At 45.7% G+C, this 27,912-nt stretch overlaps 1 protein-coding gene across 1 annotated transcript in view; it reads left to right on the forward strand.

Moving 5' to 3' along the window:
* The window catches only part of LOC125718449 (uncharacterized), a 153,612-nt gene that overhangs the window by 47,592 nt on the left and 78,108 nt on the right, over positions 1 to 27,912 (forward strand). Inside the window, exons 29-35 of the mRNA XM_048992305.1 lie at positions 3,329 to 3,637; positions 3,721 to 4,035; positions 4,388 to 4,696; positions 4,933 to 5,259; positions 6,354 to 6,665; positions 6,794 to 7,108; positions 27,353 to 27,679. Of these exons, the coding sequence (XP_048848262.1) occupies positions 3,329 to 3,637; positions 3,721 to 4,035; positions 4,388 to 4,696; positions 4,933 to 5,259; positions 6,354 to 6,665; positions 6,794 to 7,108; positions 27,353 to 27,679 (2,214 nt within the window). The remainder of the gene's footprint in view (positions 1 to 3,328; positions 3,638 to 3,720; positions 4,036 to 4,387; positions 4,697 to 4,932; positions 5,260 to 6,353; positions 6,666 to 6,793; positions 7,109 to 27,352; positions 27,680 to 27,912) is intronic.

Consider the following 27,912-nt stretch of genomic DNA (forward strand, 5'->3'; position numbering starts at 1 on the left):
CGATAACATAGTTCAATTCCTTGTGCAAGAATCTATTGTAGAATAACCATATACATCTTGTTATCTGCACAATGATGTACAAACTTATATATTTTGTTAAAGGAAAGTATACCAGCTTTTGTAGTAAACATGACTGTTTTGTTAAAGGGTTTCCTGGCCTTTATCTAATGAGGTAAAGCTAAGTGTGATTGGTGGGCCTGAGGCTGTTGGAGGACGAGTGTGATTGGTGGGCTTGAGGCTGGTGGAGGTTGTGTGTGATTGGTGGGATTCCGCTGCATGTCATGTTCATCGATATCCTGGCCTGCATCCATGCTGTAGTAGAAACTCATACAGTGGTGTTGGACTGTACCAACTAAAAGGAGACACTATATACACCCAGTCCCAGTGATAAGAACATCCAACTAACAGACAACTCGTACTTATGAACAGACTTCCATTAAGCATAATAATGATGTAATAATGAATGCACGCACGACTTTGTGACGCTCATGAAAACATCGGACGGCCTCAGTAGTTTGTTGGGTCGTGGTACAGTACAGTAAGGTACCATATGTAGTTACTTTCATTGTTACTGTATTTTTTTTATTATGTGTTGTATTATTAATGTTTCTACTTAGAAAATCAATTTAAAGACAGACTTAGGGAATGGATGCATATTTAATACAGGGGACGTACAGTATGTGGCTTGGCGGGTTAGTATGTATGGTTGTGATTTGGCAGCTGCTGGTTAAAATCCCGTTTGGCTCTTGACTGTGGCCCTTAATGCCGAATTGCGCCAGGGACTGACTTTCTCTCTAGAAAAAATTATGTCACATTGGATAAAAGCATGTGTGCAGTGGTGCAGTGGTTAGCACTGTTGCCTCACACCTCTGGGACCCGGGTTCGAGTCTCCGCCTGGGTCACATGTGTGTAGAGTTTGCATGTTCTCCCCATGTTGTCGTGAGGTTTCCTCCAGGTACTCCGGTTTCTCCCCCAAAGACATGCTGAGGCTGATTGGAGTCGCTAAATTGCCCATAGGTGTGCATGTGTGAGTGAATGGTGTGTGAGTGTGCCCTGCGATGGGCTGGCCCCCCCGTCCTGGGTTGTTCCCTGCCTCGTGCCCATTGCTTCCGGGATAGGCTCCGGACCCCCCACGACCCAGTAGGATAAGCGGCTTGGAAAATGGAGGGATGGATGGATGGATAAAAGCATCTGCAAATAAAATAGAAAAAGAAAACAAACATCATCTGTGAATATACTTACATTACTTTATCTGGCTCCAGTAAAAACCACTGAAACAGTTTGCTTATATTTTAAGAAAAAAATGTAAACTCCTGGTTAGATAATACAGGAAATACAGCTGGACTTCTCCTGCAGTCCATCCCAGGCAGCAACAGACACAAGGCAGGGGAACAAGGCAGGGGAACAAGGCAGGGGAACAAGGCAAGGGAACAAGGCAAGGGAACAAGGCAAGGGAACAAGGCAGGGGAACAAGGCAGGGGGACAAGGCAAGGGAACAAGGCAAGGGAACAAGGCAGGGGAACAAGGCAAGGGAACAAGGCAAGGGAACAAGGCAGAGGAACAAGGCAAGGGGACAAGGCAAGGGAACAAGGCAAGGGAATAAGGCAAGGGAACAAGGCAGGGGAACAACGCAGGAGAACAAGACAGTGGAACACCCTGGGTAGGCTGCCGGGGAAACACTCCAGGGCCCCGGTCCCCCTAATTACATTAATAATGACAGTAACATGCAGAACGCACATACAATGGGCAGCCGATTTAACTACCAGAGACTCTGATTTTCTACCTACAGGACATGAGGAGGTGAGACTGGTGAAGGGAGGGAGTCCCTGTGCTGGAACAGTAGAGGTGAATCGTGGAGGACAGTGGGGGACAGTAATGCAGATTGGCTGGGACATCGATGACGCTACAGTGGTGTGTAGAGAGCTGGGCTGTGGGTCTGCTGTAGCCGCTCCTGGTAGAGCTCACTTTGGAGAAGGTTCTGGGCAGGAGCTACTTATTCAGGTTTCCTGTAATGGATCAGAACCGACACTGTCTATGTGTCCAACTGAAGAAGCTGCTAAGATATCGTGGTCACTCGATCATCCTCACGTACTTGATGCTGGAGTGATCTGTTCAGGTGAGAAACAGCCACTGCAAAGCTAACACAGTTCTTACAATTTTTATTTACAAATCCACTATATCTGCCTGTGCCATCTGATGAAGAAATTTTTCTATGAAGTAATTTATTATTGTTATTTTGTTAGGTCGCTCAGTGGTCCAGCTTGTGGGGGGGCCTCACAAGTGCTCTGGGAGACTGGAGATTAGAGATGGAGATACCTGGGCTACAGTGTGTGATGGTAACTTTGACTGGCAGGATGCTGAGGTTGTCTGTAGGGAGCTGGACTGTGGGGCTCCTTCAGCTCTACACAAGGGGGCCCATTTTGGTGAAGGAGAAGGTCCCATCTGGTATAAAGGCTTCCACTGTGAAAGACATGAGTCCTTCCTACATGAATGTGTCACCCAAACTGGACCAGAACACAACTGTACAAATCATACTGTAATACTGACATGTTCAGGTAATAGTCATTCTCACACATACCCATGGTTGAATTTTAATATAATCTGTTTTCTATTGAATATGACATATTGTCATGGCTTTTATCTCTGATTACGGAATTAAATGTTATTAGCCTGTAATATAGGACATAACTGTATCTCCTCTGTCTTCACAGAGCCTGCTGATGTGAGGCTGCTGAATGGAAGCAGCCCTTGTTCTGGGAGAGTGGAGGTGTATCGCTGGGGCGAGTGGGGGACCGTTTATCAGCGTAACTGGGACATGAATGATGCCGCGGTGGTGTGTAGACAGCTGGACTGTGGTTCTGCTGTATCGGTACCAGGTGCAGCTCACTTTGGAGAAGGTTCTGGGCGGATGGTTCTAGGTGATGTTTCCTGCAGTGGGTCAGAGTCTGCGCTGAGGGAGTGTGGATCACTGGATGGCAGAGAGCATGACTTACTGCACACACTGGATGCTGCAGTCATCTGCTCAGGTTAGACGTCTACTTTTAACACTGGGTTGTATTAAGCATAAGGTTTTTTTTTTTTTTTTTTAATCCAAGTGATTAATCTGTAAACATTAGGGACAAATGTTGTATTTAAAATATGTCACACCAGGTAATCATTAATAATGAGGGTAACACAAGTTGTAAATTAAAGGCCCATGACATGAAAACAATATTATTAATCGCTTGTCTAGAAAAAGATGTCTTTACGGGGTCGTTTGTGCATCATTTTTTAAGAAAACATTTATTTAATACAAAATTAAATTTCCCTTTATTTTTTGTGACTCCAGATCATGTGAGGCTTGTGGGTGGAGCTGATCGCTGCTCTGGGAGGCTGGAGGTGAAGTTCAGTCAGTCCTGGTCTACAGTGTTTGATGGTAACTTTGACTGGCAGGATGCTGAGGTTGTCTGTAGGGAGCTGGACTGTGGGGCTCCTTCAGCTCTACACAAGGCGGCCCATTTTTGTGAAGGAGAAGGTCCCATCTGGTATAAAGACTTCCACTGTGAAGGACATGAGTCCTTCCTCCATGAATGTCTCACCTCTGTTGAATCAGAACAGAACTGCAAAAACAACAGCATTATGGGACTGACCTGCACAGGTAACCAGCTATATTATTAATACTGTAACATTGGACCAGTGACCCCTCTGAAGTGTCTTAGCAGCTTGGCTGTGTCCTAACAGGGCCTGAGGACCTGAGGCTGGTGAATGGAAGCAGTCTTTGTTCTGGGAGAGTGGAGGTGTATCGCTGGGGAGAGTGGGGGACTATAGCCCAGTATGACTGGGACCTGGATGATGCGTCAGTGGTGTGTAGACAGCTGGGCTGTGGGACTGCTGTATTAGCACCTATAAGAGCTCACTTTGGAGAAGGTTCTGGAAGGGTGTTGCTGAGAGATGTTTCCTGCAGTGGGTCAGAGTCTGCACTGAGGGAGTGTAGATCACTGGATTTCAGATACATGGATATTCCTCACATCTTTGATGCTGGAATTATTTGTTCAGGTGAGAGAAACGGTCTCTTAGATTTTAATACATTTTTGTGTGGTAGTAAGCTTTTCAACTTTATAGTTTTACTAAATAGATTAATTCAATACGAATCATTTCGCATCAAAAAGTATCTATGTAGTTTGTATGGTACTTTAACAGCTGGTAACAGTGTTACTACGTCTTTAATTTCCTTGGGGATTAATATAGTATCTATCTATCTATCTATCTATCTATCTATCTGTCTATCTATCTATCTATCTATCTATCTATCTATCTATCTATCTATCTGTGCACGTGTGTGTTTATGAATGTATGTATATATATATATATATATATATATATATATATATATATTGCACTGTTCCAGATCATGTGAGGCTTGTGGGTGGAGCTGATCGCTGCTCTGGGAGGCTGGAGGTGAAGTTCAGTCAGTCCTGGTCTACAGTGTGTGATGGTAACTTTGAGTGGCAGGATGCTGAGGTTGTCTGTAGGGAGCTGGACTGTGGGGCTCCTTCAGCTCTACACAAGGGGGCCCATTTTGGTGAAGGAGAAGGTCCCATCTGGTATAAAGACTTCCACTGTGAAGGAGAGGAATCCTTCCTCCATGAATGTCTCACCTCTGTTAGATCTGAAGAGAACTGTACACACGACCATGCTGTGGGATTGCTTTGTACAGGTGTTTACTATTCATTTCTAATATTTATGAATTTAATCTAACGTTTTGGTGATTAAGTATCACACTGATTTAAACTCTTAACATTTTCTTAGTTATTGAAAGTGGTTGCTACTCTGAAAATTTCATAAGATTCTCTTATTTCAATATGTATGCGTCCACTCTCTTGAATTTCCAAGAAGATGTCAGAGACATATCAAATGTGATGTTCAATTTGTTTCACTCTTTTATTTCTTTAGGACATGATTATGTGAAAATGGTGGATGGAGGCAGTCCTTGTGCTGGAACAGTGCAGGTGTATCACTGGGGAAAGTGGTGGACAACAGTACCTTATTTCACTGACCTCAATGTCCTTCAAAATCCTGTCTTAGTGACAGGCAAAGATCTGGGCTGCGGACCATTAGAATTTGTTGGAGGACCCGAATATTTTGTTTATACCCAAAGCAATTTATTGATAAGTGAGCATTTCTGCAGTGGATTAGAATCTAAATTCAGCAATTGTGAAAATAATTACTTCATTGAAGTTGAGACACTTTCTGAAGATATTTTTCAATTCACTTACACAGGTAGGAATTGCATCATGCATTACTTAAGAGGCTCTTAAAACACTTTTTAAAATTTTTTAAGTTATATACAGTAAAACCTTGGATTGCGAGCATAATTCGTTCCGGAAACATGCTTTTAATGCAAAGCAGTCTTATATCAAAGCGAATTTTCCCATTAGAAATAATGGAAACTCAGTCTGATTCATTCCACAGCCCAAAAATATTCATATAAAAATGATTAATATAAAATATTAAGTAAAAATACATAAAACAAATTAACCTGCACTTTACCTTTGAAAAGAGTTGTGGATATTGTGAGGAAGACGAGAGAGAGGAGAAGAGGAGGGTTATTTTGTAGGACAACTTTCACTATAACTAACGGAATCACTGCTATCTGTTGGCTCACTGGAATCTTTTTCTTTTTGTGCGACTTTAACAAGGATCCTATCCAATGACAGCCGCTTTTGCCTCCTTTTCAAATTCGCGGAAATGTGGACATTGCGTTGTAAACATTTATCGCTCGTACTGCTACGCCCTTATTCAGGTGGTACTTTTCTCCTAAATGTTGAGTATACGAGTGAGGGACGCCGACTGAGACCGAGCCTGGGAGATGATTACCCATGATCCTGCAGCGAGAGAGAGAGAAGAACTGTCAGCTCAGTTGTGATCACGTGACGATCGGCAGGCAAAGCATATACATACTGTAATACTCGTATTGACATACCTCGCTTGTTTATCAAAATTTTTTGTTTGTCTTGAAAAACACTCGCAAACAAAATTACTTGCAGTGCGAGGTTTTACTGTATGTATTATTAAATGACTTTCCGGATTCATCTAACTCCATACACCCATTTTACAAACAAGTTGTAAAATTTCATACACAGATTGTTAAATGAACACTGATTACGGCAAGAATGGCTAACTGGAACTGGCATGAAGAATGAAATAAAGGTCTTAATTTTTTTAAAATTGCCATTTGTGTGTAGATTTAGTGTTACACTTGGATAAGGTTTCTCGATCAGTACATTTTTCCCGTTTTATTCCAAATTTATTAAAACTATATGTTATTCTGTACATTAAGTTATTAAAAAATAATTCAATCTTTATTACCTCAGGCCATCGAGGGATTCGGCTGATAGGAGGGAGTCACATGTGCTCTGGGAGAGTGGAGATTCAGCACGGAAGAACCTGGGGCTCAGTGTGTGACGCTGACCTTGACTGGCAGGACGCTGAGGTCGTCTGTAGATCACTAGGCTGTGGGGAACCTGCACAGCTGCTGGGGGGAGCTGCCTTTGGTCAAGGAGAGGGAGGGGTGTGGTCTGAGGAGTTTCAGTGTCAGGGAAACGAGTCCCATCTTGTGTTCTGTCCCAAGATGAGACATAACAGGACCTGCAGCCATGAGAACGATGTGGGCCTGGTGTGTTCTGGTAAGAGTGTCATGGCTCTGAGACACCATCACTGTCTTATTATTATTATTTGAGTGACATTTCAGGACTGAGTGACATTTCAGTGTCTCATCTTCCTTCTTTGCTCTCTCTCTCTATGCTGCTCCCAGGATACACAAGGTTCAGGCTGAGGGATGGTCCTGACCACTGCTCTGGTAGAGTGGAGATGAGGTACAATGGAACATGGGGAACATTGTGTGATGCATCATGGGACATGAGAGCCGCCACTGTCCTGTGCCAGCAGCTGAAATGTGGGGGCGCTGTGGCTGCCCTGGGACAGGCCGGGTTTGGGGGGGGCACTGGGCCCATCTGGCCCGATGTCTTTAATTGTCAGGGGAATGAGACTCGCCTCTCCCAGTGTGCTGTGTCCCCATGGAGACGGGCAGCCTGTTCTCATGGACAGGATGCAGGAGTCGTCTGCTCTGGTGAGGACTGACAGTTATGTCAGTTATGGTCCAGAGAGACGCAGCAAATATTATTATAAATAGCAATTAAACTCTACAGTATGAAGAATCTCCTATATTTTAGGGTCCTTAATCATCAGTCTTAATTTCTTTGACAGGTTCATCCCTTTCATCCTCTTATGGGGGTGTCAGGCTGCTGTCTGGAGGGAGTGACTGTGAGGGCTGGGTGGAGGTTTACTACAACCAGACCTGGCAGAAGGTTCACCAAGAGTCCTGGAGCTCCATGGATGCATCTGTGGTCTGCAGACAGCTGGGCTGTGGCTCTGCAACAAATATCTACAGATCAAACCTGTCAAGGACAGGGGACAGTGACACGTGTGTGACAGGCTTTCACTGCTCAGGAACTGAGTCTCACCTGGGGAAATGCAGACCTCCACATGTCCTCAACTGTCGCCCCAGTGACCAGGTGTCCATGGTCTGCTCCAGTGAGTTTCTCCACACCAGTGGGATCTGTGTCAGCAAGATGTGTTATGGCTGTTTCAGAGAGATACTTGTAACGGTTTAATTCATGAACTCATGCTAGAAAAAAATTGAACATTTTATGACATTAAGACGCCTAGATGTACTGACCTTTAGTTCACATGTGTGTGTTTCTCTTGATTCACAGCATGAATGTTATCATGTGAGCTTCCTGGGTTGATAGATCTTTCTTGCTCATGTTTAATTCATGAATTCATGCTAGAAAAAAAACATTTTATGACATTAGGACACGTAGATGTACTATAGATCTATAACTTAATAGTTTACATGGGTGTGTTACTCTTGATTCAACAAAGAGAGCTAAATGTTATCATGTGAGCTTCCTTAGTTGGTAGATCTTCCTTCCTCACTTTGTCTTCTCTCCCAGACCACAGGTCCCTCAGGCTGGTGGGGGGAGGCAGTGACTGTGCAGGGAGGCTGGAGGTCTTCCACAGGGGCTCTTGGGGGACAGTGTGCCATGAGTCCTGGGCTCTGCCTGAGGCTCAGGTGGTGTGCAGGCAGCTCCGCTGTGGGACAGCCCTCAGTGGGCAGATCCCTGTACCCACTTACTTTGGCCCAGGGACTGGACCCATCTGGCTAAGCAAGCTGGGCTGTGTGGGGAACGAGTCGTCCCTGTGGGACTGTCCCTCAGTGGAGTGGGGGAGGAAGGACTGTGGGCACAAGCAGGATGTGGGTGTTGTGTGTTCAGGTAAAGCAGATCCAACTCTGTGTGAAACAGCTTTCTGTCATTTTGAAGACAGACAGTGTCCAGTGGTTTCTGTAAACACTGAACAATAATGGTTCACGTTCCTTGTGTGTCTTTCACCACAGAGCACAAGGAGCTGCGTCTGTCTGAAGGATGTTCTGGCCACACAGAGGTCTACTACAATGGTACCTGGGCAAGTGTGTGCTTTGATGGTCTGGAAAAGACAACAGCAGCTGTCATCTGTCGCCAGTTAGACTGTGGAGATAAGGGGACAGTCACTAAGACAATGTCCAGGCTCAGTCCTGACCTCAAAGGGCTGGACTTTGGAAAATGTCGATCCCATGACACATCACTCTGGCAGTGTCCATCATCCTCCAAAGGGCCGAATGGCTGCTCAGAAGCTGCCAGAACAAGCTGCTCAGGTGGAGCTAAATCCAGCCTCTTTATTGTTGTATGTTAATAAGTTTCATGAACCATGTTTTATTTCTCTATCTTGCTGATTATTGTAGATGCTGAAAAGCTGAGATCTCCATCCGACTTCATGCTGTGCAGAACTTCTTCTGATCTGAACTTCTGTACCAGTAAGTTTATTGTTTGATTCATTTGCAGATTTATAGTATCAATGTGTTTTATATGCCTTTGAAACATACAGTGAATTATTGCATAATACAGTCAAGAATAATTCAAAGAATGAGAAAAAAACTATTTTATTAAGACTGATGATTAAATATATTAAGTGGAGATTGATGTGATTATTGTACCTAAAGCATGTTTTTAATCGGGAATTGATGTATGTATTAAATGTACTGTCCCCTCTGAGTTCTTCTCCAAATAACCTCAGCTGTCTCCTGTGTCCCCACTAGACCATCTGCCCCTGAGACTGACAGGGGGTGCAGACACTTGTTCTGGGAGGGTGGAGGTGTATCACAGCGGCTCCTGGGGGACCGTGTGTGACGACTCCTGGGACCTGCGTGACGCCATGGTGGTGTGCAGGCAGTTGGGCTGTGGGCCGGCTCTCAGGGCAGAAGGGGGCGGACGGTTCGGGAGGGGTGACGGCGCCATCTGGCTGGATGAGGTGAACTGCAAGGGCAGTGAGCTGCACCTGTGGCACTGCGCTTACTCACTGAAGCAGAGTGACTGCTCACACAGGCAGGACGCAGGGGTCACCTGTGCAGGTGAGGCCAAGAAGTACATTTCTGCATCCTCTCCTGGTTTTTGTAGTTATTAAATATGAGGCTAAAATACTTAGTCTTCCCCTTAGCCTGACAGTAATAAACACCAACATCATTCCCGTAGGCGTCACAGAAATCACCCCCGATGTCACTGGACCTCCCACAGTTACTCAGATGCAAACAGGCCAGTCTGACCCAACAGTGTCCTCAGTGGTTCTTGGGCTTCTGCTCTCAGTACTTCTGCTGCTGGTGGTTAGACTGGTCTACGGGAACTGGGTCCTGACAAGAGGTAGGACAGGAGTTCATAATATTATTTTAATTTTATTTGTGTATCTAAAATTTGGCCAGTTGACCATATATTGGGCCGAAAGTTTCGTCTGTTAGTAACATTTGTCTGTATCTGTTGTCTGCTAATTGATTTTTTGAAGGGTGTGTCCTTCACTCCTCACTATTCCTGATGTTATTTTATATTAGACTATGGATGGTCTTTTTGCTGCAAAAGGTATCCCATGACTACAGGATATATCTGTGCATCTGACTGTTTTTTTTTTTACATAGTTAGCATGTGTGTATCTTTATCCTTCACAGAACTTGCAAAGATTGAAAATAAACAGCTGTCTCCAGCCATCTACGAGGAAATAGATTACAGGTTTACTGACGTGATAGAACAGGCTTGTCGGAAAGGTCAGTTTAATGTCACATTAATAATAAGGACAATCACACTGCAGTGAATTATTTCTTCTTGTATTATTGAATGTGGATTTTAACACAGAAGTAGCTGACAGTGTGACTGATGCACATCTACAGTTATTTATGCGGATTTATAATGAATCTGCTCAGGGGAAATAACTCTGGGCTGAGATTGACTTTGCGCACAGTCAGGTTCATCCATGAAGACATCAGTACATTGTTCAGAGAGGAAAGGTCTCCACACTGCAGTCTGACTGTATATTTAGCTGAACATCATATAACTGCAGCCAGGTAAAGATCTGCCAGGAGTGTAAAAGTGTCACTAACCCTTCTTCTGGTGTCAGGGAGAGACCTTCCAGATGAGCTTCCCTCAGGGTATGAAGATGTGGGGGAAGCTGAAGGAGTCAATCTCTTAGGTAATGATGGTGCAGAACATCTTTCAAATAATGAATTATAAACAAGATTAAAAAGTAAGAATTCAGAAAATTTCTTTTAACAGGCAAATGAAATTTCATTCACCTCCTTGCCTTGACTTTGTGGTCGTAGGGGTAGATACCCTGGAGTACCACAATGGCAGCCCCGCAGGTCAGACACCTGACTATGATGATGTCACTGACAGCCAGACCAATGACTATGATGATGTCACTGACAGCCAGACCAATGACTATGATAATGTCTCTGTGCAGCATCACCCTGACTCTCAGCCAGGTGAGCGGCTCTAAAGGGATCAGCTGGTCACTTTGCTCCAATCAGACTGAGTCTGATATAATCTCAGCCCAGGCCTTCAGTTATACTGATTATTATTACTAAACATGGAATTATAAATATCTCAAATGTGACACTATAACAAGTATTTCACTTACTGCTTGGACACATATTGTTTTCCTTATGGATAAAAAGGGTATTTTTGAAATATTATGCAGAATACAAATGAAGTATGATGCCTCTTCCTCAATCAGCAATCGCAGCTACATACACATTCAGCCAAAGGTCTGTGTGTCTGTGTGCCTCTCTGACAGATCTCCACCACAGTCACCCTGTCGGACACATGACTGAGCTGTCGTTCATCCAAGAAGGGGGGCTGCCTAATGATGACATCACTAACTATGATGTGGGGGAGGGGCTTCTGTGAGAGGGAGGGGCCTGGGGGAGGGGCAGAACTGCTCGTGTATCAGTCCACAAAAGTAAAAGTACATTTGCTTTCATTTTTTAAAGTTTCTATACTTCTCAGGCATGTAACCTTTTAGATAAACATATGCATCAACATTAAAATGCATATATACCACAGTAGTTAATCACTTTCTCTTCTGAGTTACCTAATAAAATACCTGTTTTACTTTTACATATATTTTTACTATCAGGTTTTTTGTTTAACATTTAAAAATAAAATGTTCTTTGTAGTTTCCTTGTCTTTCTGTTTTAGTGATACTCCGACATTGAAACACTCATTGACATTCAATGACACTCGCAGTGTCCAGTTTATCTCCTTAACACCGTCCACCCAGTGTTGGTGCCATGGGGATGCGGCGGTCGGGCCCAGCACCCCCAAGTCAGGTCAGCTCGGGTTACGCTGATGCAGCGCATCGCCACACCCTCCACATGGTGAAACTCCTCAAGATCCCAGCCAGTGATCCCGCAGGCAGACACATGGCCCAGTCCCACCCTCCGGAAATGGCCATTCATTTACCACAGCTAGGTGTCACGTGGGCGTCCCCTCGCCTGCTCCAGCTGCTTGGATCCCCAGCAATGAGGATCCTGTGAGCCGGATCACCGTCAGGGAAACGCGCCACATGGCCACAGTGCCGTAACTGACGCTTCCTCACAATGCAGGTGATGTGCCTCATTCGGGACTCCTCTAGCAGCCACTCGTTCGACACAAAGTCAAACCATCGGTACCCAGTGATTCTCCAAAGAGACACAGTAACGAAGGAGTCCAGTCTTCATCTCAGCTCACTGGATAGCGTCCATGTCTCACAACCATACAGCAAGACAGGGAGTACCAGGACTCTAAAGACTTGAACCTTCGTCCTCTTGCAAAGACATTGGGAGCATCACACACCCCTTTCCAGCGACCTCATGACCCCCCATGCTCTTCCAATCTGTCTGCTGACTTCATAGGAAGAGTCACCAGAGACCTGAATGTCGCTGAGAGGTAGGTAAATCTCTCAACAAGGTCGACATTCTCCCCACAGACAATGGCTGTGCTTGATCCAGGACAACTCAGACACTCAGACTCCTCATTCAGTCTCACAAGAGCCCCGATAAGAGCCTCCATCGACTCCGCTAAGACCACAGCGTCGTTGGCAAAGTCAAGATCACCAACGGATGCCCCAAAGCTGCTGGACCCCACGACCCTGCCCAACACCCAGTCCATATAAGCATTGAACAGTGAAGGAGCAAGAACACACCCCTGATGAACCCCAGAATCAACTGGGAAGAATGCAGAGGTTCTCCCTCCCCTCTGCACAGCACTCAGAGTACCGGTGTACAGGCTGGCCATGACGTCCAGCAACTTCGGGGGGATCCCACAAAGTCTCAGGATTTCCCACAGGACAACTCGATCAACTTTATAAAACGCTTTATGAATATTGACAAAGGCTGCAAAAAACTATTAAATATTAATAAATAAACTATTAAAAAAAACTAGCCGATATTCACGCTCGGTGAGAACCCTCAGTGCCAGGATACGGTCGATGGTAGACTTCTTAGGCATAAAACCGGATTGGTCCACTTGCTGATAGGCGAGCAACTGTTCACGGATCCTGTTGAGGATGACCCTAGCAAGGACCTTACCCAGCATTGAAAGCAGTATTATGCCCCTGTAGTTGCTGCAATCCATCCCAGAAATCCTCTCCTCCAAACTCTCCCAGCTGAATGTATCTCCTGCTATCTGTCAGTAGATCACTAGTTTCCTGACTGACAGAGAAGAGCAAGTAAGAGTGGGGGGAGTTCACCTCTGATGTACGGACCATCAGCACTGGTGCTCCTCAGGGTTGTGTTCTATCCCCCCCTGCTCTTCTCCCTGTACACCAAGGACTGCACCTCCATGGACCCAGCCACGTGCTGCCCCCTTAAGGACAGCAGAACGAATCATTTGTGCACCTCTGCCCTCCCTCCAGGACTTGTACACTTCAAGAACCAGGAAAAGGGCAAGGAAAATCATCACTGACCCATCACAGCCTGGAAGCCTGTCTCCTTGAACTCCTCCCTTCTGGCAGATGATTGAGAAGTCTGCAGACCAGGACCAGTCACCACAGGAACAACTTCTTCCCTCAAGCCATCACCCTTACAAACATCTGACCTGCAACACCAACCTACGCCAGTTTACCCTGACTGCTACACCCTGCTCCACTCACAACACACCACTGAACTGAATCTAAGACATGCCATACACTTTGCACCTTGCATGTTGTTTACACTTTATGTACTGTACACTGTTTGTCTGTAAATAAGATGTCCGTTATACTGTATTTAATCTGTGCTGGTTTGATCTATTATATTGTAATGTACTGGAGAGACACTAACTGCCGGACACATATTTCTTGTGTGTGCCACACACACACTTGGTCAATAAACCTGATTCTGAGTTCTGTTTTCCAGTCAGTTGGGATGATGCCTGACTCCCAAATGGAAGCCAGGATTGCCTGCAATGCCAGGAGGACAGCCTTACCACGAGCCTGGAGAAGTTCACGCCGGATACCACAGATCCCTGCGGCCCTCCCTGCCCCCAGCTGATTCACCACCTGTGCAATTTCAGTGAGATTGGGTGGTTCACAGCTGATCGCAGGATCAGCTTCGAGAACTCTGGACCCAGAGATGTCCAACATCCTAGCTCAGTGTTTCCACACCCAGTTCTCGGGGACCCCGGACAGTCCATGTTTTTGCTTCCTCTCGGCTCCTAGTGCACGTGTACCAGGTATTTGACGTTTCTGATTGGCTGGGAGCTGTGAGGGAGCAAAATCGTGGACTGTTCGGGGTCCCCGAGGACTAGGTTGGGAAACACTGTCCTAGCTGGAGGGTCAGCTTTAAACAACTTATCAAAGTAGCCGGCCCAGCAGGTCACAACAGCAGTGTCGTCCGTAAGGACCGTTCCATCACCCGCCTTGACTGCAAGTCTGAGAGGAAAAGAATCAGATGTGTGTAATGCTTCGATTCCTCTATAAGCAGGACGTGGGTCACTAGACCACAGATGGTGTGTCACCTGCTCACAGATTCGTCCAACAAACACCTCCATATCTGCTCTCACTGCCATCCTTCTCAGTTCCCGGTACAGACTGGAGATGCCACCAATTAATGCTCTGACTCTTGTCGAAAATATCTAGGGTGCTCTGTGCAATGAAACACCTCCTTTTGGGATCACTGGCAGGATCTAAGCTGAATCTTCCGAGTAGCAATAACAAGTCTGTGGTCAGAATTCACAAACTGGGCACTTCTGTAGAGCCTGCAGTTCTGCAGGAGCCTCCAGCGTCTGGCCACGAGGACATGATCGATGTCCTTCGCTGCACCACCAGTATTGGAGGACCAAGTCCAACGATGCGCCTCAGGGTGCTGGAAACAGGATCCAGCAGCCCACAGCTCCTGATGCAAAGCCAAGAAATAGGGAGCCATTTTTACCCTGGTCTCCAGACCCAAGGGGACCAACACAATCCTCATAGCCAGCCCTGTCAGTGCTTGTAGTCACATTGAACTGGGACCCAAATGCCACCATGCAACAGGCGACACCTCAGCACCACACCAACCCCAATCCCCAACAGGCCTGACCCTATTAGCTCTCCAACGATTTCAACTCGTTACTGAAGGCTTTCCCCCATCCCCTTCATGGTGCGTGCAGCCTTCCTGCGGGCGGCTGCAGCAGAGCTACTCCCGCGAAGAGCAGGAAAATTGTGCTGGTTTATATCGAGCAGTTGTGAGTTGTTTTAAGGTGGCTGCAGTAGCAACCCCACCATCAACCTCCAAAAATTGTTTCCCTGCAAGTCAGAGGACCGCTTGCAGGGCCGGATGCAGTTTAACGTCATATCTAGGACATAAGCGCCTATGCCCCCCCAAAAATAATCACCACTTCATGCTAAAAAGCAGTTGCCCCAGATGGTATCCTGGTAATATCACTGCTCCCTGCCTCCCCGTACCCTTCTGTGGAAATCTCAGACCCAACTCTTCGATTTGTTGTGGCATCAACACTGAATCTCTGCTAAAATGATTAATTGACAATATTCTTAGACTTGCCTTCCACAATTGTGATACAATTAGTCCATATTTACCTGTAAAGGGGACTGTTTGGGCCCCATTTATTCTATTTCAGATTTTTATAAACTGTCATGTGTCAGTACAAGATCTCTCTCTGTCAAAGGTTTAAAAATTATAAATAAACTTGCTAACCACACGTGTATCTTTGAAAAAAGCAGAAAAATTGTACAAATGCAAAGAGACGTTGCCCTGCAGAGAGTTAGGAGATGGAAGTGAGAGATAGTGGATCGTAGCCCCCGGTAGCTGAGAGAGAAACGAACGTGGTGCCATCAGGCAGCGTAAGACCGCAGGCTTAAGGGGAGGAAGTATAGAGTGGAGGCGTGGGGAGGGAAGACGACTCTGGGCTCTATGACGTACAGGAGAGAGAGAGAGAGAGAGAGAGAGAGAGAGAGAGAGCGAGAGAGAGGAGAAGCTGCAGAGACCAGAGGAGAATGAGCAACATGGCAGCTGGTTCATCTGCTCAGACGCTGCAGTGACAGCATGACCTCCTGCTCCTCAGCGGTGACAGACGCTGCAGTGACAGCATGACCTCCTGCTCCTCAGCGGTGACAGACGCTGCTGGATCCACAAGAGAAGCTGCAAACGCCGCCGTCACATTGGCAGAGTGACGTCATTTACAGAGTGAATGTGCTCAGGCAGCATGGAGTGTCTGTGTCAGGATATTACAGTCTTTACTTTTGATTAGTAGAAGCTTTCATTTGTGTAATGAATGTATGCAGCTTATCAGTCATGCACTGCCTGAGTGGTTTGAATTGTGGCCTCACACTTCCAGGTTAGTGGGTTTGAATCCTGCCACATCTCTTTGAGTCTGGAGCTTGTGTGTTCTGTGGCCTTTAATCCTGGGTGATCCTGTTAAATCCTAGTGTCCAAATCCATGACCTGGTCCAGGGTTAGCAGGCCGAAGATGGATGGATTCCTGGATTGTCCCCTGTCTTGCACCCAAAGCTTCCAGGGTAGCCTGCAAACCCCCGACCACACAGAGATCGGTAGATAGACATGTGCTTTAATTGTGATGGGATCTGAGTCTGCAGCTCTGACCAGGAAGCCGCTGGAATCAGCATCTCAGCACACACCTGTACAGTGCATGTTGTGTATTTAACAATAAAATTGGAAACTACTATAATAATCATTCTGCTTCATTAGTATGAATAAGAACTAAGGCCATTTGAAAACCACCACTTTGTCATTTAAAGTCAGCAAAAAATATTTTTCATGAGAAAATTATTAAATACATCTATCGTCTCAACAGTATCAATCTACAGTCAACATGGAAGATTATCAGGATGCCTCGGGTACATAAATCACCATGTATCTAATTCTGTGTCTTTTACATGGAACCTTACAGCCATTTCTCTCCTTTTCTCTCTGTGTTTTTTCAGCCTTCGGTCGTGTCTTCAGGTTGTAGGAGGTGCCAGCAGAAGTAACACATACTAGATATATGGAGACGTCTACAGCAGTATCTTCTGATTTGTCATTGTACTTGTTTGAACGATTAGACAGTTTACTACCCTGGTGTCAAATAAGGCAAAGTTGAGTGTGATTGGTGGGCTTGAGGCTGGTGGGGGCTGAGTGTGATTGGTGGGCTTGAGGATTGTGGGGGCTGAGTCTTCACTTTGTGCTGGAACCTTCAGCAGAAGCTCTCAGATCTCAAGGTGCAGGTCGGCGTCTCCACATCATACAGGAGGAGGTTGATCTGCCCTGATAAACATGGGGAGCTGCCTGTTCTTCATCTTCTTCTCTCTGCTGCCTCTGCTCTCCTCAGCAGGTAGGAACCTAAGTACTGTGGTCAGATTTTTGGGGTCTTGCGGTCAGTCAGAAGTGCATAAATTATATGAGAAGGTTAATTCAGTTCATTGCTGAGTTTTTGATAAATATGTTTTGCATTGGGGGGCGGCATAGTGGTGCAGTGGTTAGCACTGTTGCTCTGGGACCCGGGTTCGAGTCTCCGCTTAGGTCACATGTGTGCGGAGTTTGCATGTTCTCCCCATGTCGTCGTGGGGTTTCCTCCGGGTACTCCGGTTTCCCCCCGCAGTCCAAAAACATATTGAAGCTAATTGGACTTGCTAAATTGCCCATAGGAATGCGTGAGTGACTGGTGTGTGAGTGTGCCCTGCGATGGGCTGGCCCCCCATCCTGGGTTGTTCCCTGCCTCATGCCCATGGCTTCCGGGATGAGCTCCGGACCCCCCGCGACCCAGTACGATGAGCGGTTTGGAAAATGGATGAATGGATGGATGGACGGATGGATGTTTTGCCTTGCTTACATTTTTGCTCTCTGTGAGATTATCCCAATTTAGTAGTACTTGACATGTAATGAAAACCTGATTTACGTCTTTTGTTTCATCATCCTTGCTATTTTAAACAACCCAAAGCTTTCAGATGCTGGTTTTGCTAGTAATATTATACACTTTGCTATAGAATGTTTAAAGAAATATATCGGTATCTGAAAATTCACTATCACACACACTTGTATTTTGATAAAGGGAAATTTTCTCTCTTGTACTACCTTTATGAAAATTTATAATTTCAAGTATGTATTTCAGTTTCTTTGTTAACTTCATTGTTGAATTCCAACATTTTGCGTATTGCTGACATTCTCTGTGTAGCCGATCGTGTTTCCCGCTCCACTGTGTAGCTGCGGCAATTTCTCTCATTTCCTCTCTTTGCGTTTTATTGTTATCTGGCAGTGGTACTTGTGATGTAATGTGTTCCTGGAATATATGGAGAAATATACAGCATTATCTTCTGATTTGTTGTGACACCTGTTTGATCTATTAGAAAGTTTCCTTTCTTGAGTCTAATAAGGCAAAGTTGAATGTGATTGGTGGGCTTGAGGCTGGTGGGGGCGGAGTTTTCAGAAAAAGCTCTCAGAGCTCAGGGTGAAGATCAGCATCTCCATTTAGCCTAGCAGAAGGCTGACCTACCCTGATAAACTTGGGTCCTGGTCGTTCATTGTCTTCACTCTGGTGCTTCTGCTCTTCTTGGCAGACTTGAGACCAGGGTTCTCATTTATCAACCGTGCGTCTAAACAGGCTTGTGTGTAAATCGTGGATACGCACATTGTTATGCAGAGAGTGGTATTTATCCATTTACTCCTGTGCGTAAAAAATGTGTGTATTTACGAACACTCCCAAATCTGCGAACGCACAAACCCATAGCGACAGATAAGTGTAACTGAAGCAAACCGATTGGTATGTAGGAAACACACAGACTCCCACTTCATTATCAATAGACTGATGGATAGACTGACCTAGCTATGTTTGTACCATGTAGACGCAGGCAGGTCATGCTCATGACAACTAATTGTGCGAAAGTCATAAAAGGTCCACGGGCGACGAAGTAATATATCACTGTCACTAAATACAATCTTACATTGAGATACAGAAGATCGGATCGCGATTCCATTTACATCTGAAGTCCATAATCCACTGGGGTCGGCTATCTTTTCCACAAAGGCCTGTTGTGTTTGCGGGTTTTTTCCACAACGCAGAATTAGATTACCAGTAAGAGGGCTGATTGGCTGGGGAGTCCTCACACCTGGGTTTGAACAGCTGACCTGCTGTATATTTCACTGCAGCTTCAGGAACCGTCTTCTTTCTCTGCTCCCATTGTTTGCTTTTCATTTTGTGCTTTATTTTAGCCTGATCTAGCCAATTTTAGGTATAATATCATAGAAACACAAGCTTTAACAAGGACTTGATCCACCGTTCAGGGAGACAGTAACAAAGACCACTGAGAGGGGTCTGAACCACGGGCACCAAGTACAAACCACAAGCAGGAACAAATCCATAATGACCTCACAGAGGAACAAGGCAAGGGCAGGTACATATATCCACAGATAACGAGGGCTGGATGAGAGGCAGGTGTGGGTCATTGACGATCAGTAAGCACTAAGGACTGAACCACTAGGGACTGGGGGCGATACAGGCGATACAAGGAATATTGGACATAACTGCAAAACTCAATACCAGAAGGGTGAACTAAGAACCGATACTGAAAATAACAAAAGATAGATAATTACCATGATAGCAGATAACCAAAAATCGAACAGATGAAGATGGGTTCTGGGCGTCTTTGGACACAAACCAGTGCTGCACACTCAGCCCAGTCTGCCCATATGCTGCTCTGCCTTCCTCTTACATTACTGCTGGATTGTCAGAGAATATTGTTTGGATTCAAATGATTGCATTTGGGAACAAGGCAGGGGAACGCCCTGGACAGGCTGCTGGGGAAACACTCCAGGCCCCCAATACCCCTAATTACATTAATAATGACGGTAACATGCAGGGCGCACATACAAGGGGCAGCCGATTTAACTGCTTGTATGTTTAAACTGTGAGAGGAAACACACACAATCGAAAGATGACATTATAACTTCACACACAAACACACACAAGGAGTGTGATTCTAACCCCCACCTCTGAAAGTGTGAAGTAATAGTGCCAAACATCGAGCCTCTGTGCACCACAAGAGAATAAAACTTGCTTAACATAAAAATATTGTTTTGTCATTTGATTGTTACACAGCTGAGCATCAAAGTGAATGTTTCTCCATTCCTCACTGTTCTTCACTGGCCATCTGAGTACAGAGGGCAGCCTGTGATGAGACTTATCTACCTACAGGACATGAGGAGGTGCGACTGGTGAAGGGAGGGAGTCCCTGTGCTGGGACAGTAGAGGTGAATCGTGGAGGACAGTGGGGGACAGTAAGACAACTTGGCTGGGACATCGATGATGCTACAGTGGTGTGTAGAGAGCTGGGCTGTGGGTCTGCTGTAGCCACTCCTGGTAGAGCTCACTTTGGAGAAGGTTCTGGGAAGGAGCTACTTTTTCATGTTTCTTGCAATGGATCAGAGCCGACACTGTCTATGTGTCCATCTCAGGACGCTGCTAAAATTCCAGTAGCAGTACATCATCCTCATGTACTTGATGCTGGAGTGATCTGTTCAGGTGAGAATCATCTGATAGAAAGCTGATGATGTTTTAATATTATTATTTATAATGCCTTGTGAGGTATTTCCTGTCCAGAAAGAATTTAGCATTTTAAATAAGGGTGTATATTTGGGTATGGATGGTAAGGAGTGATGTCATTCTGTCAATTTGACCCAAATGATCACTTTCAGTTTTGAAGGAGTATCATGTCTGTTTGGGAGGGGGGGGGGGGGGGTTTGCGGTTCATTTAATCCCTTCTAGTACTAAACCAAACTCACCCTCTTGATTTCATAACAAAAATAAATTTTATGGAACAAATGCTATAACAGGGTAAATAAAATGGTGAGGTGCAGTTTTATGTTTAGATTTTAATCAGTAACTAATCTTTCATGGTTTATTTCTCGGTAGGTCGCTCAATGGTCCGGTTTGTGGGGGGGCCTCACAAGTGCTCTGGGAGACTGGAGATTAGAGATGGAGATACCTGGGCTACAGTGTGTGATGGTAACTTTGACTGGCAGGATGCTGAGGTTGTCTGTAGGGAGCTGGACTGTGGGGCTCCTTCAGCTCTACACAAGGGGGCCCATTTTGGTGAAGGAGAAGGTCCCATCTGGTATAAAGGCTTCCACTGTGAAGGACATGAGTCCATCCTACATGAATGTGTCACCCAAACTGGACCAGAACACAACTGTACAAATCATACTGTAATACTGACATGTTCAGGTAATATTCATTCTCACACATACCCATGGTTGAATTTTAATATAATCTGTTTTCTATTGAATATGACATATTGTCATGGCTTTTATCTCTGATTACGGAATTAAATGTTATTAGCCTGTAATATAGGACATAACTGTATCTCCTCTGTCTTCACAGAGCCTGCTGATGTGAGGCTGGTAAATGGAAGCAGCCCTTGTTCTGGGAGAGTGGAGGTGTATCGCTGGGGCGAGTGGGGGACCGTTCATCAGCGTAACTGGGACATGAATGATGCCGCGGTGGTGTGTAGACAGCTGGGCTGTGGTTCTGCTGTATCGGTACCAGGTGCAGCTCACTTTGGAGAAGGTTCTGGGCGGATGGTTCTAGGTGATGTTTCCTGCAGTGGGTCAGAGTCTGCGCTGAGAGAGTGTGGATCACTGGATGGCAGAGAGCATGGCTTACTGCACACACTGGGTGCTGCTGTCATCTGCTCAGGTTTGACATCTATTTTTAACATAGGATATGCAATGCTCACAGAATATCCAGAGATGCTTAATCCAGTAATAAACAGTAAAAATGTACTCGTTTTATAACAAAAATTCATTTGTTTAGACTCAATCAGTAGCAATTTTTTGATATCTAAGGGTTGCTCTGTATGTAAATATGACAATATGAATGTGGGTGTGAAGGTCTGTTTATATCAAATATCAATATTTTTGTCATCTACGCATATTGTGTATTGTGACAAGGGTACAACTTTGGGTTGAGCATTAGGAAGGTTGAGGTGTCCACCCATTTAAGGGGGTACAGGGGGGTGTATTGGCTTGTTTTAATTATTGTGTGGGTTTACAACCCCCCCTTTCCCCCCATAAAACAATACATGGGTACAATACTTAATTTCATCATTGAAAACAAGGATCCACACATTAAGTAATAGAGATCCCCTACATAAATACCAGCAGACAGATCCATGGCCTGACAGATCCAAGGACTTACAGAGGCGTGTCCTTACAGAGGCGTGTCCTTACAGAGCCGTGGCCTTACAGAGGCGTGTCCTTACAGAGCCGTGGCCTTACAGAGGCGTGTCCTTACAGAGGCGTGTCCTTACAGAGCCGTGTCCTTACAGAGGCGTGGCCTGACAGATACGTGGCCTTACAGAGCCGTGTCCTTACAGAGCCGTGGCCTTACAGAGCCGTATCCTTACAGAGCCGTGGCCTTACAGAGGCGTGGCCTTACAGAGCCGTGTCCTTACAGATACGTGGCCTTACAGAGCCGTGTCCTTACAGAGGCGTGTCCTTACAGAGCCGTGGCCTTACAGAGGCGTGTCCTTACAGAGCCGTGGCCTTACAGAGGCGTGTCCTTACAGAGCCGTGTCCTTACAGAGCCGTGTCCTTACAGAGGCGTGGCCTGACAGATACGTGGCCTTACAGAGCCGTGGCCTTACAGAGCCGTGGCCTTACAGAGCCGTATCCTTACAGAGCCGTGGCCTTACAGAGGCGTGGCCTTACAGAGCCGTGTCCTTACAGAGGCGTGTCCTTACAGAGGCGTGTCCTTACAGAGCCGTGGCCTGACAGAGGCGTGGCCTTACAGAGCCGTGGCCTTACAGATACGTGGCCTTACAGAGCCGTGGCCTTACAGATACGTGGCCTTACAGAGCCGTGTCCTTACAGAGCCGTGTCCTTACAGAGCCGTGTCCTTACAGAGGCGTGGCCTGACAGATACGTGGCCTTACAGAGCCGTGGCCTTACAGAGGCGTGGCCTTACAGATACGTGGCCTTACAGAGCCGTGTCCTTACAGATACGTGGCCTTACAGAGCCGTATCCTTACAGAGCCGTGGCCTTACAGAGGCGTGGCCTTACAGAGCCGTGGCCTTACAGATACGTGGCCTTACAGAGCCGTGGCCTTACAGATACGTGGCCTTACAGAGCCGTGTCCTTACAGATACGTGGCCTTACAGAGGCGTGGCCTTACAGATACGTGGCCTTACAGAGCCGTGGCCTGACAGAGGCGTGGCCTTACAGATACGTGGCCTTACAGAGCCGTGTCCTTACAGATACGTGGCCTTACAGAGCCGTGTCCTTACAGATACGTGGCCTTACAGAGGCGTGGCCTTACAGATACGTGGCCTTACAGAGGCGTGGCCTTACAGAGCCGTGGCCTTACAGATACGTGGCCTTACAGAGCCGTGTCCTTACAGATACGTGGCCTTACAGAGCCGTGGCCTTACAGAGCCGTGGCCTTACAGAGGCGTGGCCTTACAGAGCCGTGGCCTTACAGATACGTGGCCTTACAGAGCCGTGTCCTTACAGAGCCGTGGCCTTACAGAGGCGTGGCCTTACAGATACGTGGCCTTACAGAGCCGTGTCCTTACAGAGCCGTGGCCTTACAGAGCCGTGGCCTTACAGATACGTGGCCTTACAGAGCCGTGTCCTTACAGATACGTGGCCTTACAGAGCCGTGTCCTTACAGAGCCGTGGCCTTACAGAGGCGTGGCCTTACAGAGCCGTGGCCTTACAGAGGCGTGGCCTTACAGAGCCGTGGCCTTACAGATACGTGGCCTTACAGAGCCGTGGCCTGACAGACCCATCACCTTACGTTATGTTTATCCCTGTAATTATTCTGACAAATTTACCTCGTTATCTCGAGATAATGGCACTGAAAAAAAATACAAGCATGTCTGTTCTGAGCTTCTGCAGTTCTGAGATAAAACTGAGAACTGAGTTAAAAAGTTCATTTGCAGTCTCATTTGGTGCTTTTTTATTAGTTAACCATTTACAATAATATGAAGAGCCAAATATTTGCGTTTAGTGTTCCTATGGGAGCCAATGACAAAAATAGCAATTAATAGCAAAATGGCAAGAATAGAACTGAATTAGTAAGTAAAAAAATATGACAAAATGTGTATGTGGAAGGTATGTGCAGATATGTTGGAACTAATAGGAAAACAATATCAATAATCTCGTATTCATGAAAATGTATTTATCATTTTGGGTCATTGTTTAGAAAAAACAGAATAAAAATATTAAAAGTGTTTCTGATTTTTTATTTTTTTTCCATTTTTTGTGACTCCAGACCATGTGAGGCTTGTGGGTGGAGCTGATCGCTGCTCTGGGAGGCTGGAGGTGAAGTTCAGTCAGTCCTGGTCTACAGTGTGTGACGGTAACTTTGACTGGCAGGATGCTGAGGTTGTCTGTAGGGAGCTGGACTGTGGGGCTCCTTCAGCTCTACACAAGGGGGCCCATTTTGGTGAAGGAGAAGGTCCCATCTGGTATAAAGACTTCAACTGTGAAGGAGAGGAATCCTTCCTCTATAAATGTCTCACATCTGTTAGATCAGAACAGAACTGCAAAAACAACAGCAATATGGGACTGACCTGCACAGGTAACCAGCTATATTATTAATACTGTGACATTAGACCAGTGACCCTTCTGAAGTGTCTTAGCAGCTTGGCTGTGTCCTAACAGGGCCTGAGGACCTGAGGCTGGTGAATGGAAGCAGTCCTTGTTCTGGGAGAGTGGAGGTGTATCGCTGGGGAGAGTGGGGGACTATAGCCCAGTATGACTGGGACCTGGATGATGCGTCAGTGGTGTGTAGACAGCTGGGCTGTGGGACTGCTGTATTAGCACCTATAAGAGCTCACTTTGGAGAAGGTTCTGGAAGGGTGTTGCTGAGAGATGTTTCCTGCAGTGGGTCAGAGTCTGCACTGAGGCAGTGTAGATCACTGGATTTCAGATACATAGATTTTCCTCACATCTTTGATGCTGGAATAATTTGTTCAGGTGAGAGACAGGGTTTCTTGTATTGTAATACATTTTATGTGTGGTAAGCTTCTAAATTTTCTGTTTTAAGTGATAAATTTAATATCAAACACATTTAGCCAATATCTATCATATGTTACCAACTTTAAACTCGTATCTCTTTTTATTACACTGTTCCAGACCATGTGAGGCTTGTGGGTGGAGCTGATCGCTGCTCTGGGAGGCTGGAGGTGAAGTTCAGTCAGTCCTGGGCTACAGTGTGTGATGGTAACTTTGACTGGCAGGAAGCTGAGGTTGTCTGTAGGGAGCTGGACTGTGGGGCTCCTTCAGCTCTACACAAGGGGGCCCATTTTGGTGAAGGAGAAGGTCCCATCTGGTATAAAGACTTCAACTGTGAAGGAGAAGAATCCTTCCTCAATGACTGTCTCGTGTCAGATAGATCAGAGCCGAACTGTACACATGGTCATGCTGTGGGATTGGTTTGTGCCGGTGAGTTCTTTAAATATTTATTTTATATTCAGGAAATGTATACTCAGTGAAATCTTACCATTTGTACTACGGTTGAAGATGATTTTTGGTTCACAGTTTACTCTCTTGTCCTTTAGCACATGACGATGTGAGAATGGTGGATGGAGGCAGTCCTTGTGCTGGATCAGTGGAGGTGTATCAGTGGGGAAAGTGGTGGCCAGCTGGACTGTACTTTACTGATCTAAATGACCTTCAGAATCCTCTTGCAGTGGTAGGCAGAGAACTGGGTTGTGGACCATTAGAATTTTTTGGGGGACCTGATTCTTTCTTCCATTATCAAAACAATGTACTGATGGGTGAATGTTTATGCAATGGATCAGAATCTAAAGTGTTCAGTTGTGAAACTAACATTTTTCCTGAAGCTAAGGTGCTTTTGAGAGATATCATTCAATTTACCTACACAGGTAAGAACCGTCATGCAAGACTCGATAAGACAGTATTTAAAATACCTTACATTGCGAAATACATAGACATTTTATAAATTGACTTCCCTGACGTCTCTATTTGTATTTTCCATCCAGTTCTGCTATTTCCTCCAGCAGGAGAGAACATGTGATTATGTGAAATGGTGATTCTTAAATCCCCATATTGTGTAATTGTGAGAATGAATATACTTTGTTTGGGAAGTTCCGTGAAGGATCAATTTGTCTCCCAGTTTGCCCTACCATTCCTATGTACTGAATGTGGAATAAAGGGAAATGAATTCATAAGTGAATGTAGTAAAATTAAGTAATAGAAAAGACAAGTTGACAAATTTTATACACAGACTGTTAAAGCAACATTGATCATATGCAAAAATAACTGATTAGAGATTTCAGGTTACAAGTAAAAAAATATATATAGTGTTTACATTTAGTGTTACTCTTGGACTGGGTGTGTGGTTCAGCATTGTTAATATCCTATTCTACTACAAACGTCTACAACCTGATAATACACTGCTGTTTGTCAGATTACTGCTGATTCAGAGGTTACCTCCATGTTACAGGTGTGCTAAAGTAATTTAACATAAGCAAATTAGCATGTTTGTTTCCACCTCAGGCCATCGAGGGATTCGGCTGATAGGAGGGAGTCACATGTGCTCTGGGAGAGTGGAGATTCAGCACGGAAGAACCTGGGGCTCAGTGTGTGACGCTGACCTTGACTGGCAGGACGCTGAGGTCGTCTGTAGATCACTAGGCTGTGGGGAACCTGCACAGCTGCTGGGGGGAGCTGCCTTTGGTCAAGGAGAGGGAGGGGTGTGGTCTGAGGAGTTTCAGTGTCAGGGAAACGAGTCCCATCTTGTGTTCTGTCCCAAAATGACACATAACAGGACCTGCAGCCATGAGAACGATGTGGGCCTGGTGTGTTCTGGTAAGAGTGTCATCGCTGTGGGACACCCTCACTGTCTTATTATTATTATTATTATTATTATTATTATTATTATTATTATTATTATTATTTGAGTGACATTTCAGGACTGAGTGACATTTCAGGACTGAGTGACATTTCAGGACTGAGTGACATTTCAGGACTGAGTGACATTTCAGTGTATCTCATCTTCATTCTTTGCTCTCTCTTTTCATGCTGCTCCCAGGATACACAAGGTTCAGGCTGAGGGATGGTCCTGACCACTGCTCTGGTAGAGTGGAGATGAGGTACAATGGAACATGGGGAACATTGTGTGATGCATCATGGGACATGAGAGCCGCCACTGTCCTGTGCCAGCAGCTGAAATGTGGGGGCGCTGTGGCTGCCCTGGGACAGGCCGGGTTTGGGGGGGGCACTGGGCCCATCTGGCCCGATGTCTTTCATTGTCAGGGGAATGAGACTCGCCTCTCCCAGTGTGCTGTGTCGCCATGGAGACGGGCAGCCTGTTCTCATGGACAGGATGCAGGAGTCGTCTGCTCTGGTGAGGACTGACAAGTCAGTTATGGTCCAGAGAGACACAGCAAATATTATTATAAATAGCAATTAAACTCCACAGTATGGAGAATCTCCTATATTTTAAGGTCCTTAATCATCAGTCTTAATTTCTTTGACAGGTTCCTTCCTTTCATCCTCTTATGGGGGTGTCAGGCTGCTGTCTGGAGGGAGTGACTGTGAGGGCTGGGTGGAGGTTTACTACAACCAGACCTGGCAGAAGGTTCACCAAGAGTCCTGGAGCTCCATGGATGCATCTGTGGTCTGCAGACAGCTGGGCTGTGGCTCTGCAACAAATATCTACAGATCATACCTGTCAAGGACAGGGGACAGTGACACGTGTGTGACAGGCTTTCACTGCTCAGGAACTGAGTCTCACCTGGGGAAATGCAGACCTCCACATGTCCTCAACTGCCGCCCCAGTGACCAGGTGTCCATGGTCTGCTCCAGTGAGTTTCTCCATATCAGCGGGATCTGTGTCAGCAGGATGTGTTATGGCTGTTTCAGAGAGATACGTATAACTGTTTAATTCATGAATTCATGCTAGAAAAAACATTTTATGACATTAAGACACCTAGATGTACTATAGATCTACAGCTTAATAGTTTACATGGGTGTGTTATTCTTGATTCAACAAAGAGAGCTAAATGTTATCATGTGAGCTTCCTTAGTTGGTAGATCT

Source organism: Brienomyrus brachyistius, chromosome 22, assembly GCF_023856365.1.
Source record: "Brienomyrus brachyistius isolate T26 chromosome 22, BBRACH_0.4, whole genome shotgun sequence".
In the NCBI taxonomy this organism is placed as follows: domain Eukaryota; kingdom Metazoa; phylum Chordata; class Actinopteri; order Osteoglossiformes; family Mormyridae; genus Brienomyrus; species Brienomyrus brachyistius.